The 14,142-nt window shown below is 43.5% G+C and overlaps 1 protein-coding gene across 2 annotated transcripts in view; it reads right to left on the bottom strand.

Annotated features, from left to right (window-relative positions):
- LOC137327487 (neural cell adhesion molecule 2-like) overlaps positions 1 to 14,142 on the bottom strand; it is a 1,142,796-nt gene that overhangs the window by 48,569 nt on the left and 1,080,085 nt on the right. The window contains exon 16 of one of the 2 annotated variants that reach the window (XM_067993366.1): positions 8,279 to 10,014. The exons of the other annotated variant lie outside the window; for it this stretch is intronic. Coding sequence (XP_067849467.1) covers positions 9,926 to 10,014 — 89 coding nt within the window. The 3' untranslated portion in view covers positions 8,279 to 9,925. Of the gene's footprint in view, positions 1 to 8,278; positions 10,015 to 14,142 lie in introns of those variants that run through there. 2 annotated transcript variants of the gene reach the window in all.

Below are 14,142 nucleotides of genomic sequence, written 5' to 3'. Positions count from 1 at the left end.
ATGCCTGGCCCAGGTGACCATTCCTCGTGTGTGAGCCAAGAGGGTGTGAGCAGGGTTCTGAGAAGGCATCACAGCCAAGCCTAGCCCTCTTTTCACCCAAAACCCCGCATGTCCCAGCAAGAGAGTCATCAGGAGCTGATGACTGATGCTTCTCAGTCCAGGGGCGATAAGGAAAATTGTAGCTTCCCTTCTGCTGAAGCTGGGTGAGATCAGGTAACTCAGCACCGACCTGATATCGAACCCTCCGGATGGTGGGTTATGATTTCTTTTTTGAGGGAAGTATCTGCTTCTGCAGAGTGATCGGCCGGGAACAATCCCGCTCCACCATCCTACCATCACCTGATGTGCAGCGGAAATCCCGCTTCGGTGAGGAAATGGTGTTTCCGCGACATTTCTGACAAAGTTACGGAGCGGGAGCTGCTCTGAGGAAATTCCCAGCCATAGATGAAAAGACAATATGCTTCCCCCGCATTCTCCTGTGATTTTTTATTTGCATTATTACAAGTCTGATGGCAGTTTGATATGTCGATGATTTGATTAAAACTGTCTTGACTGTGGTTACACACAATATCAGCTACCATGCCAACACTGAGAACGTGCAAACAAACATCTTTAATTGTTTGTACTATTGCAGCCTTTCATGAGGTGCTGGTCTTACTAACTACAGTACACAGCAAGTACAAGCAATGCTCCTGCTATAGAGCAACTTTTGTGTAGGAGTGATTAGATGATAGCACCCTCGCCTCTGAGTCAGAAGGTTGTGGATTCAAGTCCCACTCCAGGGACTTCAGCACAAAATTTAGGCTGATGATCCCAGTGCAGGACTGAGGGAATACAGCACTGTCAGAGGCGCCGAGTTTCGGATGAGACATTAAACCGAAGCCCTGTCTGCCCTTTTAGGTGGACGTAAAAGATCCCATGGCACTATTTCGAAGAAAAGCAGGGGAGTTCTCCCCGGTGTCTTGCCCAATATTTATCGCACCAATAAAACAGATTATCTGGTCGTTATCACATTGCTGTTTGTGGGATCTTGCTGTGCCTAAATTGTCTGCTGCGTTTCCTACATTACAACAGTGACTACACTTCAAATGTGTGAAGCGCTTTGGGAGGTCCTGAGACTGTGAAAGATGCTATATAAATATAAGTTCTTTATTTCTTTTAGTCAATTAATCATTAGCTTATTCAGCTCCTAGATATGGTTTATCTGTTATGGAGCATCAAAATTACATAGTTTACATTGTGATATATGAGAGTCATGAGCCAATCAGTGGCAAATGGGAGTAAATTGTCACCTTATACCTGGTATGTGGTGTAATGCAGCTCGGACCTTGGAACCAAGGCAAAGAATGTGTATTTGTATTGCTTTGTAACACAGATTGCTATATTAAAGGTGAACTCTCTTTTTAAAGTATTTTCTCCCCTTCTCCTTGTTGGGTACCTCCCGTAATCACACTGCATCCTGGGCAAGCGGGAGGGCATCCTGTCCCAAGAAGCCTTGCACTGCTTCACGGAGAAACCCAGTTGAAGGGCCAAAACCCATAATGCAAGATGCTACAAGAGGTGAAAAAAACAGATGGGAGAGTGAGAAGTTGTGGTCTGGAGGTGCAAACTTTGGTTTTAAAGGTCTGTTGATCGATTTTTGTTAGGCAAAGGTTATTAAGGGTTATGGAACCAAGGCGGATAGATGGGATTTAAGGTATAGGTCAGCCATGATCTCATTGAATGGCGGAACAGGCTCGAGGGGCTGAATGGCCTACTCCTGTACCCATGTTCCTAGGAGGAAGGGAAGACTGGGGATGGTAAGGAGCACTGATAGGGTTGGGGTTCTTTGCCCTGAATTCCATGGGGGTTTTTCCCAGTCTCTCACCCTAACTTCATTTTTAACCATTTACACCATTCCCTGGGAGTTATGGTAATCTCCCGCCAAAGTTTCAAATTTTTATCGCCTTTACCCTTAAAAATTGCAGTCGACAGAAAGGGATCTAGGACGGGGTGAATATCAGGTGGCCAATCTGTTCCCAGCAGTTTTCTGCCAACACCAAAAGCGAAGGTTATCCTCCGTTTTTTGAAACCAGGTCTTCCGAGCAGTTACCTTGATGGGTCCCTTGGATTGTTTGGGAGTTTCTGCCGGGTATGTGGGACCCGAGGTGCCAGGGCAGTCGATGATGGCACCCCTCTAGCACCGATATAGAAGCAACTTTTGTGTGTACATTTTCCCCTGCCTTTTTCACCACCTCGCTCAGCTATTTTTGTGCCCGTTTGTTCTTTTACCACCTTTGTATTCCTCACTGAGATCCATCTCACCTCTTTTCAGTTTGTTGGGCATTCGCCCCACAAAGTGATCAGTGACAGGAGTTAGCACCCCTGATTCATGTCTCGTACCTGTTGCTCAGTTAACAGTGTTAGCCCTGGCTCAATGGGCAGCTCACCCACCTCTAAAATCAGGCAGGTTGTGGGTTCATAGTCCCACTCCAGAGACTTGAGCCCAAAATCTAGGCTGACACTCCCAGCGCAGATACTGAGGGAGAGCTGCACTATCGGAGGAGCTGTATCTCAGGTGAGATGTTAAATGGAGGCTCATTTTGTTCTCTCAGGTGGATGTAAAAGATCCCACGGCACTATTTCGAAGACAAGCAGGGGAATTAACCGCGGTGACCTGACCAATATTTATCCCTCAACCAACATCACTAAAACAGATTATCTTGTCATTACCACATTGCTGTTTGTGGGATCTTGCTGTGTGCAAATTGACTGCCGTGTTTCCTACATTACAACAGTGGCTACACTTTAAAAGTACTTCACTGACCAAAGGTATTAAGGGATATGGGCCAAAGGCAGGTATATGGAGCTAGATCACAGATCAGCCATGATCTTATCAAATGGGGGAGCAGGCACAAGGGGCTGAATGGCCTACTCCTGTTCCTATATTCCTATGTTCCTATGTAAAGCGCTTTGGGATGTGCTGAGATCGTGAAAGGCTCTATGGAAATGCAAGTCTGTCTTTCTTTTCATCAGTTGAGGACTGGACCAGGTTCGACTGTGACACTTTGCAATGGTTGAATAGCTTGTCCATACTCAATGTCTTACACATGAGTTACCAGAGAATAACTAGTGCTGTACACTTGTAGTCCAGCAGAAGAAAATGGCTAGAAAAGATATGGCAGCATTTGCCAAATCATTTAACTATGGCACAGAGTCCATATATTTCATCTTCATAAGCTCTTAAAGAAAAAAAAGAACTTGCATTTATGTAAAGCCTTTCACGACTTCAGGACGTCCCAAAGTGATTCACAGCCAATCAATGGAGTCCAGTAGGCCATGTATAACGTTTCCTATTAAACTGCACATATTTTAGGGCAGAAATTTAGGATCGATACAAGAGGTATAAAGGGAGCACTCGCTGAGCAAGTCTGCAACAGTTTCTTTGTTGTGCAAGGACTGTTGTCTACAGAAAAAAAGGCGGTAGAATTTCTGCGAGGGTTCTTCCGATCCGCTTCAGTAACTTTGACGAAAACCCCGGAGGAACAGTCGTTTCCATCAATCTCTTGCCGGACTTACGGCGGGAAATCGGGAGAACGCTCGTGGGAATTCTACCCCGGAGGCTTTTATCCTGTGAATCTGGGCTGGATTGAATCCAGGGCCCAAAGGGGAGAGGACTTGTCCACTTTGCTGTCCGGTTGGAGCTTTTTTTTTGTAATCTCTTGTTGCTTTTTGATTCTCTTTAGCTGCAGTGACATATTTACAGTGGAAGATATTGAGGGATCGTCTCCGGCAAATACCTTTCCCTGATATAATTTATTTAATTACCGCTTGGAGCCGCTGTGCCTCAAGGATAATAGATGGATGTCAGTGAGTTGCGATGCAGTAATTCAATCGAGTCATTCTGATAAAGCGATAAACCACAAGAGCAAGGTTTGATCAGTTTATGTTCATCAACAGGAGCTGCAATGAAATAGCTGTCTTAAACTCATTTCCTGACATTAATAATATAGAGCATATGTTGCTCGTTCCCAGCACTGAGTTACTGACATTCGCTGTGAGGATGTGTGAGTTGGGTGACTTTGAGTCCCAGGGCCTACTATCATTCAAGTTTCTGCTTGGGAGGGCTCGTGTCTGGATACATCCCATTATTCAAGCTCACAGCTGGATGAGCTCGACTCCCAGGATGCGCCCTGCGACTCAATTTGCCCTCATTACAGTTCGGTGACCTTTGAGTTTTGGAATGGCCTCTCACCTGTGCTGTCGCAGAGCTGGGTGAGTTACAGTCTAAAAGCTTTCCCTCACTTGTGCTTACTGCCTTCATTTAGGTGAGAGCTCAGCCAAATCACATGAGCTATCCAATTAGTCCCATTCCCCGTAGCCCTGCAAATTAGGCTATGGGGAAAGAGTAGGGGAATGGGACCAATTGCATAGCTCTTTCAAACAGCACAGGCATGATGGGACGAATGGCCTCCTTCTGAGCCGTGTCATTCTATGATTCTTTGGCACTTGATATGGAAGTAAAGTGTTCTCTATTTTTGTTTTGGATGATGAGTGGGAGGTGGGGAGATGAGGAGGAATGCATGGAGAATTGAACAGGGAGGAATAGGAAACTTAGCAAGTCTGTCCAGTTGTCACTTGTTTGGATCACAGCAGCAGAATTTCCGATGAGCAGAGGCAGGTCGGATGGTAACACAGGTTGTCCCATCCTTGGCTGGAGGAGGGTGCGTAGATGTAAGAGGGTTGTGAGGGGAGAACATTGAATAAATGGGGAAAAAAAATAGACAAATCCGAGTTTCATTCTCCTCACTGTATCCTTCATAATGAATTCACAAAGGGCTCAATGTTGCATCTGAGATTTCACCAGAGTTTCCCAGTGTGAGAGAGGGTTAGGTTGGCCACTTTTTATACTGCGTTATGCATATTTTTATTAATTTTAATTATGCAGTTGGACACTGGTGTAAGAATACTTAATGCTCCAGTGAAATAGCGGAGAAATGAATTTCTTACGATCACGTAAGATTTCACATCAGTACCTCTGCATTCCTTCCACGCCGATATGTATTTAAAAAAAAAACTCCTGGTGCTCCTCGAACTCTCCATGCCAGTTGACGTAGCTGACCATGCCAACCTCCTCCGCAGATTCTCTTTCTTCACTCTCCGTTTCCATTGCCCTTGCGTGGGTCCATTCCCACCCGTGTGGACAAAGCCACCACATCTCCAGCAATGGCTTCTCCTTTCACCCGGAAACCAACCCCTCTGGAGTCTTCCAAGGATCTGTCCTTGGGCCTCTCCTCTTCATTATCTATACGCTGCTTCTTGGCAACGTTATCTACAGTCACAATGTCAGTGCCTGTATGCCTCCAGTTCCACTTTTCTTGACCCCATGATACTTCCGTGCTAGCCTGTCCAAGATCAAGTCTTGGATGAGTCACAACTTCCTTTAGCTGAACACTGGGAAGACTCAAGCCATCTGTTTTTGATACCCGCCATAAATTCCACTCCCTTGCCATTGATGCCGCCTCCCACCCAGGCCACAGACTTAGGCACAGACCTGCTGTGTATTTCTGGCAATTTCTGTGTTTATTTCCAGTACGTGCTGCTTTTCTTTCTAGTCCTTCTTTAAATTATTAAGAATAGAGGAACACAAGAAACTGTCGGGAAGGCTTGGTCAATGAAGTCTGTTCATTGTGACTTGTTCAATGGTACTTGCATATTGTTAACTGAACCCTAGATGGCCCCCTGATGGGAGTAAGCACATTGCAGCCATTACACTCCAATGTCTTCACTTGTATTGTTTTGATATATCATTGAATTTGAACTAGGGTTGCCAACTCTGGTTGGACGTATTCCTGGAGGTTTCATCACATGACCTCCTGCCTCCAACTGCCCCACCCCACACTCCCGCCATTGGTCACCCGACACGTCCATCCCCGCAGAGCACAGCCTTCCTTCAGCCAATTGGGAAACAAACAGACTCTTCGTTACCTGATTCGAAGATTCTTGACTCTCAGTCAAACAGCCTTTTCCCCCCCATCTCCAATATTTTTGTAATTAATAAGCAAAAGTGTACAAAGAAAATGAAAAAATAAACACCAATTTTTTTTAAACGTCCCTATGATTTTTCTCTCGGATTTGCTCTCGGCAGCGTCCTGGAGATTAATCTTCAATTCCTGGAGACTCCAATCCTGGAAGGTTGGCAACCCTAAGTTGAATATTCTACAGGGTCTAGAAATAAAAGCAGCTAGTCATCGCCCCAATTCGAGTGTTTATTTCAACATAACGCATCCCATGGACCATGTGCAGTTTATTCTGGTGTCAGTACCCAATTCTGTATAATATCCTGAGGATTCTGTAAAGTTTCTCCCTGCCCTATAGAGGTAAAACAAAAAAGCAAAAATCCTCACATTACCGCCTACATTATGATGGCAATAAATCCGCTTTCTTCCCCCCAATCTTCTCCCCTCTATTACTGTCTTGTCTAAGATCAGATATCTCTCTACAGACTGGTGGATCGAACCAGGGGCCTTCCTGGGCTGTTGGTTTATTACCACACCAGACAGAACAACATCATTAACTTGCATTTATATAGCACCTTTAACGTAGTAAACCGTCTCAAGGCTCAAATCCCAATGAGCCATTAACCCATTGAGGGAGCTCTTCAATAGGACTCGTGACGGTGAGATGCTCTCTTTGAGACAGTCACGTATGGAATTGCTGTGGATCAATCATTTAAAAGAGAATTAAACATTTGAAAAGAAATAGTGGAGGGTTCGAAGGAATTAAGGTTAAAGTAGATAGCTCGGGTATAGAGCTAGAACTGGTAAGGATATGGTTGCCTTCCGCCCTAAAATTTCTATGATTCTATCATGTGGAGGCATTAATTGCTAAGGCTTGCAATGGATTTTAATCATCTGCAAAGGAAGTGACAGAGCTCGAACCACGATCTCACTCGCTGCCCTCATCCCGCCCCCTGTCCAGTTATGGATTTGATAAAAAATGGTAAACCTAATCATTTGAAAAGCATTTGGACATGAGGAGACACGTTCACCGTTCCTGGTAAACTGACATTAATAAGAACATAAAAAATAGGAGCAGGAGTAGGCCATACGGCCCCTCGAGCCTGCTCCGCCATTCAATCAGATCATGGCTGATCTTCTACCTCAACTCTACTTTCCCGCCCGATCCCCATATCCCTTGATTCCCTTAGTGTCCAAAAATCTATCGATCTCAATCTTGAGTATATTCAACGACTCAGCATTCACAGCGCTCTGGAGTAGAGAATTCCAAAGATTCACAACCCTCTGAGTGAAGAAATTTTTCCTCATCTTGATCCTAAATGGCCAACTCCTTATCTTGAGACTATGACCCCCCCTAGATCTAGCCTCTCCTGCCAGAGGAAACAGCCTCTCAGCATCTACCCTGTCAAGCCAACTAAGAATTTTATACGTGATGATCAATCAATGATCAATCGTCTCCGATGAACGGTCAGTGGGCAACAAAACTCAGCCTTCGGATTCTGGAGGTGAGAACATCCCCTGATTGAAAGAATGATGATCTGGGCACTCTGCAAATCCTACAGGTCAATAAGTCTTGGACAACGGTCTACATGATTGCATGGTTGGGCCTACACAGACAGCATTAATCTGGAACTCTCTCCCCCAAAAAGCTGTTGAGGTTGGGTGTGAATTGAAAATTTCAGAACTGAGATTGATAGATTTTTATTAAGGGTTACGGAACCAAGGCGGGTAGATGGAGTTACACAGATCAGCCATGATTTAATTGAATGGCAGAACAAGCTTGAGGGGCTGAATGGCCTACTCCTGTTCCTAGTTAACCACCCACTGTGGATGATTGACAGTTCAGGGGAGAAAAGAAACCCAACAAACTGTACATCACTTCTTTAAAACTTGTATTAATCAAAAGGGAATTGGAAGGGGAATTTATATATTTTTTCTCTATATGGATGACTTTGGGAACAAATGAAAAAAAATCCCCACAAAATTTGGTGTTATTACTTTAAGACCATTTACAGAAAAGGCAGATATGTTAAGTATGACTGAAGGAGGGGTCCTCACTATCGGTAGCGACCCCACTTAAGGGGAAACGGTAGCTTCTGGGATTAGAAAGAGCCCAGAATAATCGCTCATGTATCTGTCACAGTGACATCCTGATCAACTGCCGGGAGTGCGTTTATGAGGCTTGATGATGCTTTTTGACACAAATTACATCATGGGGTATGGGGAAAAATAGATAATACTCCTTTAACACAAATATAGCCGTTACAAAGAACTATGAGTAACTTTAACATCCCCTTTTATTTGTTTTTTTTTTGTACAAACATTAAATCTTGATAACATCATTGAAAGAGAGCAGTGAGGCTGTGTTAGAGGAGTTGTGCTATGAGGTATGACGAGGCCGGCTGGGACTTGCCAGCCTCAGAAAGAGGTAGATATTTTAGTTAATGAGATAGAGAAAATAAAGTGGCATGCTTGGGAGGAACAGGTGACTTTGGACCTATGGTTCCCAAAGCTCTCCACCACTGGGGGTTTCCACACCTCATGTCTGGGTCTTTTGTAGACTAATTGATGGAGATTGATTGCTATGATTAGTGAACAACTCCATTATCATTGTGTCATGTGACTACCAGGATGGTAGATGGTGAACTAGATGGACATTGGTCTTTTATCATCTAGCAATTCCTATGTTCCTAAATCCAAAACGCTACCTTCAGATATTCCGGGAGACAGGTTCAAAGTTGTGATGTTTAGAACAGATGCCAAGGAGTATTTCTTTATACAGAAGGTGATCAGGAGCTGTAATGGTTTATCAGGAAGGATGGCTGAGGCTGGGACACTGGGCTCGTTCATGGGCAGCTAGATGCTTCGATAAGACGGTATGGTTGGGCTTCAGAAAGGATGAGTGAGCTCAAGGGCTTTCTTCATCTGAACATATCTTGTGATCCTATGACTATCTGAGAGGAGCTACAGAACAGAATAGCAAGTTGCAAATTAATTAACACAGAAACATTCGTAACAACACAATCACTGAATCACACTGTGTCAGTACCGGGATCCTGACTGGGTTAATTCAGCTTCCTTGCACTGCCATACTCATTAATCCTTGCTAACACTACTGAATTCAGTAAGCTGTCCCTTGTACTATCAGGCTTAGTAAGCCCCAACCTCACCTCACACTTTGGGTTCAGCTACCTTCCTCCCTCACACTATCTAGCTTAGTAACCCCTTCCTCACATTGCCTGGCTCAATACCCTTCCCCCGCACACTATCTAAATTAGTAACTCCTTCCTCACATTGCCTATCTCAGTACCCTTCCCCCAAACTATCTAGTTTAGTAACCCCTTCCTCACATTGTCTATCTCAGCACCCTTCCCCCATTCTGTCGAGCTTAGTTATCCCTGCCTTACGTCGCTTGACTCAATAATTCCCCCCTTGCATTATCTGGGTCCACTAGCCCTTCCTTTATATTGCTCAGATCAACAACCCCTTCGTAGTCAGGCTCAGTAACTCTTGAAGCAGTGAATCCCTTTTTAAACCTTATTCTAATTAGAGACTTCCATTTCAAAAAGGGGATCCTGATGGAGAGACTTCCTGTTCAAAAAAAAAATGGAATCCAGTGAACACATCCCCCTCTTCAAAAGGGGTCTGGAGAGAGAGATTCTGCCTTTAAAGGGGTTGCAATAGTGAGACCTTCTTTGAAATCCAGTGGCAATCTAATTTGAGGCAGTGGTAGCACATCGCTGCAGATTGGGACAACTCATTACAGCGGCTTTAAACTTTGGTCACTACCGTCTGATTATCATGGGTCATATATCGGCTGTGAAGGAGGAGAGGTGAGTAACCCAGACAGAGTATCTATAGGCCTTGAGCCACACAGAGAGTTCAACAAAAGACAGAGAGCACCAGCATCGTGCACTGCCCCAGCTCTAAGACAACAGCCAAGTTAAACCAATGGTACAGACAAATGTAAAATGAGCGGTCAATGGTTGTGGTGATGGCTTGAGTCCACTTCCGTCTTTGGTGATGTCGAAATGTTGATTCATCGAGAGAAAGAACGGAGGGATGGGGATGGGTGATGAGGGGGTGGTGGGGGGGGAGGAAGGGTAGATAGTGACATGGGTGGCAATCACAAAGGCGGGGAAAGCCAGGAAGGGGTGGAAAAGAGAAAAGAATGAATATAAATTAATAATTTTTCAAGTCACTTTGACAGTTACAAAAACAAAAAATTCAACAGGCAACAGAGCAAAGAGCATCAAGAAAACAAGGAACTAGAGCCTGGGGACTACTGTTGGTGATATTAAAAGGATGGACACTTAAGGCCTTAGTATGGCATTCCCCCGTCCTCTAGTTCAGCAAGGGTTTAAAATAAATGGGTTGCTGCCCGCTTTAGGAATAAGATACAAACACACTTGGTATTCACCAGTATCTTCAACAGTAATCTCTAAGCTAATTTGACAAGTGTTTCATTAAGGTCTTAACGGAGTGAAACATTTATTCATAAACACAGTGACTGACAGTCCTCCAAGGTGGGCGGGCTCCTCTGGCCACTATGTGTTAGTGACATCAAACATAATGCGCTGCATTTTGCTGTGAGTGGTGAATAAATGGCACCTGCCATTTGTCAGACTTGCACTTGCCCGTAGACTTTCTATGAGCGTTTACACGGCAACTTCCTGGAAATTAGAGGTCCGAAAAGCATGGTGCCCTCTACAGGGCATCTGGGACCTGTGTGAACAGGGCAGGCAGCTGTGTATCTCCTTAACCAAACAGATTGAAGGATCATTAATAACAGCGGAGAGTCAGAATCAGGAAGTGTAAGTTAGAATAGTGAATTCAATGTCAAATCAGGTACAGGAAGCGAAATAAAATGAGGGAAAAAGGTTGAATTAAGAGACAGAGAGAAAAAGTAAACAAAAAATGTTTTTTTTTAATGTCCAACAATAATTAAATTCTGAAGGAATGAGACTCCATATTTGGCAGTAATTAATACTTACCACGCCTTTAAAATGGTACTTAGGCTCGAAATGACTTGACTTAACTTTTTGTCCGTATCTGCGATGCCAGTACAGGAATTTCACACCGTTCAATACATTGAGTAGTGAGCCAGACAACGAGAAGCCGCTTTCGTGCAGATTTTGAAGGAGCATTGCATCTCAGAGAGCAACTTCCCGATTTCTGCCTTTAACTGCACACGTGCTTTCCGATTTGCGCATAAATAACGGTAAGGGCTGTTAGCCTCACTGTTATTTTTACAGCAAAATCCAGCCCAATGATCACTATTGGGAGAGTTTTAGAAACCAGCAGAGGATGACCAAAAAATTAATTAAGAGGAAGAAAATAGAATGAGAGTAAACTAGCAAGAAATATAAAAACAGATCGCAAGAGCTTCTTCAAGTATGTAAAAAGAAAGAGATTAGCAAAAGTAAAGGTGGGTCCCTTAGAGGCTGAGACCGGAGAAATTATAATGGGGAATACGGAAATGGCAGACGTTAAACAAATATTTTTTTATCTGTCTTCACAGTAGAAGACACAAAAACATATTAGAAATACTGGGGAACCAAGAGGCTAATAAGAGTGAGGTACTTAAAGTAATTAATATTAGTAAAGATAAAGTACTGAAGAAATTAACGGGAAATTAAAAGCCGACAAATCCCCTGGACCTGATGGCCTACATCCGAGGGTTCTAAAAGAGGTGGCTGCAGAGATAGTGGATGCATTGGTTGTGATCTTCCAAATTTCCCTAGATTCTAGAATGGTCCCAGCGGATGGAAGGTAGAAAATGTAACACCGCAATTCAAGAAAGGAGGGAGAGAGAAAATAGGGAACTATAGGCCAGTTAGCCTGACATCAGTAGTTGGTAAATCTATTATTAAGGACTTAGTAACAGGGCACTTAGAAAATCATAATATGATTAGGCAGAGTCAACGTGGTTTTATGAAAGGGAAATCGTGTTTGACAAATTTATTAGAGTTTTTTGAGGATGTAACTAGCAGGGTAGATAAAGGGGAATGAGTGGATGTTGTATATTTGGATTTTCAAAAGGCATTCGATAAGGTGCCACATAAAAGGTTGTTACACAAGATAAGGGCTCATGGGGTTGCAGGTAATATATTAGCATGGATAGAGGATTGGTTAACAGACAGAAAACAGAGAGTAGGGATAAATGGGTCATTTTCAGGCTGTAACTAGAGGAGTGCCGCAAGAATCAGTGCTTGGGCCTCAGTTAATTACAATCTATATTAATGACTTAGATGAAGGGACCGAGCGTAATGTATCCAAATTTGCTGATGATCCAAAGCCAGGTGGGAAAGTAAGCTGTGAGGACACAAAGAGTCAGCAAAGGGACATAGACAGGTTAAATGAATGGACAAGAAGGTGGCAGATGGAGTATAATGTGGGGAAATGTGAGGATATTCACTTTGGTAGGAAGAATAGAAAAACAGAATATTTTTTAAATGGTGAGAAACTATTAAATGTCGGTGTCCAGAGAGGCTTGGGTGTCCTTGTACACGAAACACAGAAAGTTAACATGCAGGTACAGCAAGCAATTGGGAAGTCTTGCTGCAATTGTACAGGGCTTTGGTGAGACTGCACCTGGAGTACTGTGTACAGTTTTGGTCTCCTTACCTAAGGAAGGATATACTTGCCTTAGATGCGGTGCAATGAAGGTTCACTAGATTGATTCCTGGGATGAGAGAGTTGTCCTATGAGGAGAGATTGAGTAGAATAGGCCAAGACTCTCTGGAGTTTAGAAAAATAAGAGGTGATCTTATTGAAACCTTCGAGATTCCGAGAGGGCTTGACTGGGTAGATGCTGTGAGGCTGTTTCACCTTGCTGGAGAGTCTAGAACTAGGGACATGGGACATAATCTCAGGAAAAGGGGTCGGCCATTTAGGACTGAGATGAGGAGAAATTTCTTCACGCAGAGGGTTCTGAATCTTTGGAATTCTCTACCCCAGAGGGCTGTGGATGCTCAGTCGTTGAGTATATTCAAGACTGAGATCGATAGAGTTTTGAACTCTAAGGGAATCAAGGGATATGTGGATCAGGTGGGAAAGTGGAGTTGAGGTAGAAGATCAGCCATGCTCTATTGATTGATGGAGCAGGCTCGAGGGGCTGTACGGTCTACTCCTGCTCCTATTTTTTATGTTCTTATTTCTAGAGAAATTGCAAACCCATTCTTTTGGAGCTCTTGTCCTTGAAATAGTGAAAATAGGAACTATTCCCGCTATATATATGATGTTTTTAATGTATAGTGGCCATAGTAAATCCACCTCCCCTCCCCCCGCCCCCATAAAGAGAGCAAGATGTTCTGTGACCAATTGTGCATACTGCAATATTGAGTTGGCCACCATGAAAAGCTCATGGTTTGTGCAACATGAATGATTACACTATACTACTCCCTTAAAAGGAAAGGAACTCGAGGGAGGGGAGATAATTTGTACTAACTGATGTTGTAAGTACTAACAACAAAATTGTCTCAAAAACATCATTCCATCATTTCCATGTGATGGCGCAGTGTTCAAAATGGGGAATGGATCAGCTGGCCCTGTTCTCTACCCAAAACCAAAACAATTATCCAAACTCTTTGTCATGCCTATATTGGCTTGGAGCCAGTAGATAACCTTGCCATCCAAGGAATTTAAATGGGCAATAAACAAAATGCATTGGCAGTGTTTGCTGATAGTGCCTTCCTCCTCACAACCTAAGCATTAGAACCTAATCGACCCATTAAAGGACAAAATGAAACACAGAGAATGATCCAAAACAGAGTGAAATATAACTGTCTAAAGAGTGCAAGCCTAGACAATGTTAATGCCTACATGTTAAATGTCTCAAATGTTGCATTAAATATTCTATAGTACAGGTGAGTATGAGGTTTGGTTCACTGGTGAGTACCAATTGTTATGCTTGACAAAAAGGCCGTGGATATGGATGTATGTAAAGGATGCTCACCTTATCCCAGGAGTGTCCAAGCTGATGTCTTCATGGATCACATAGATGTGTACCATGGAGCCTTGGGGCTCACGTATAAAGTTTAAATCTATATCCCCATTAATTTGCATGTATCTGAAATTAATGATAGTGACCGTTCTTGCTGCTCTCATATAAGATTTATCCACTAATGAGACAACAGTGCTA

The sequence above is a fragment of the Heptranchias perlo genome, chromosome 11 (assembly GCF_035084215.1).
Source record: "Heptranchias perlo isolate sHepPer1 chromosome 11, sHepPer1.hap1, whole genome shotgun sequence".
Taxonomy (NCBI): Eukaryota; Metazoa; Chordata; class Chondrichthyes; order Hexanchiformes; family Hexanchidae; genus Heptranchias; species Heptranchias perlo.
This window is presented reverse-complemented; position numbering and strand designations above follow the sequence as displayed.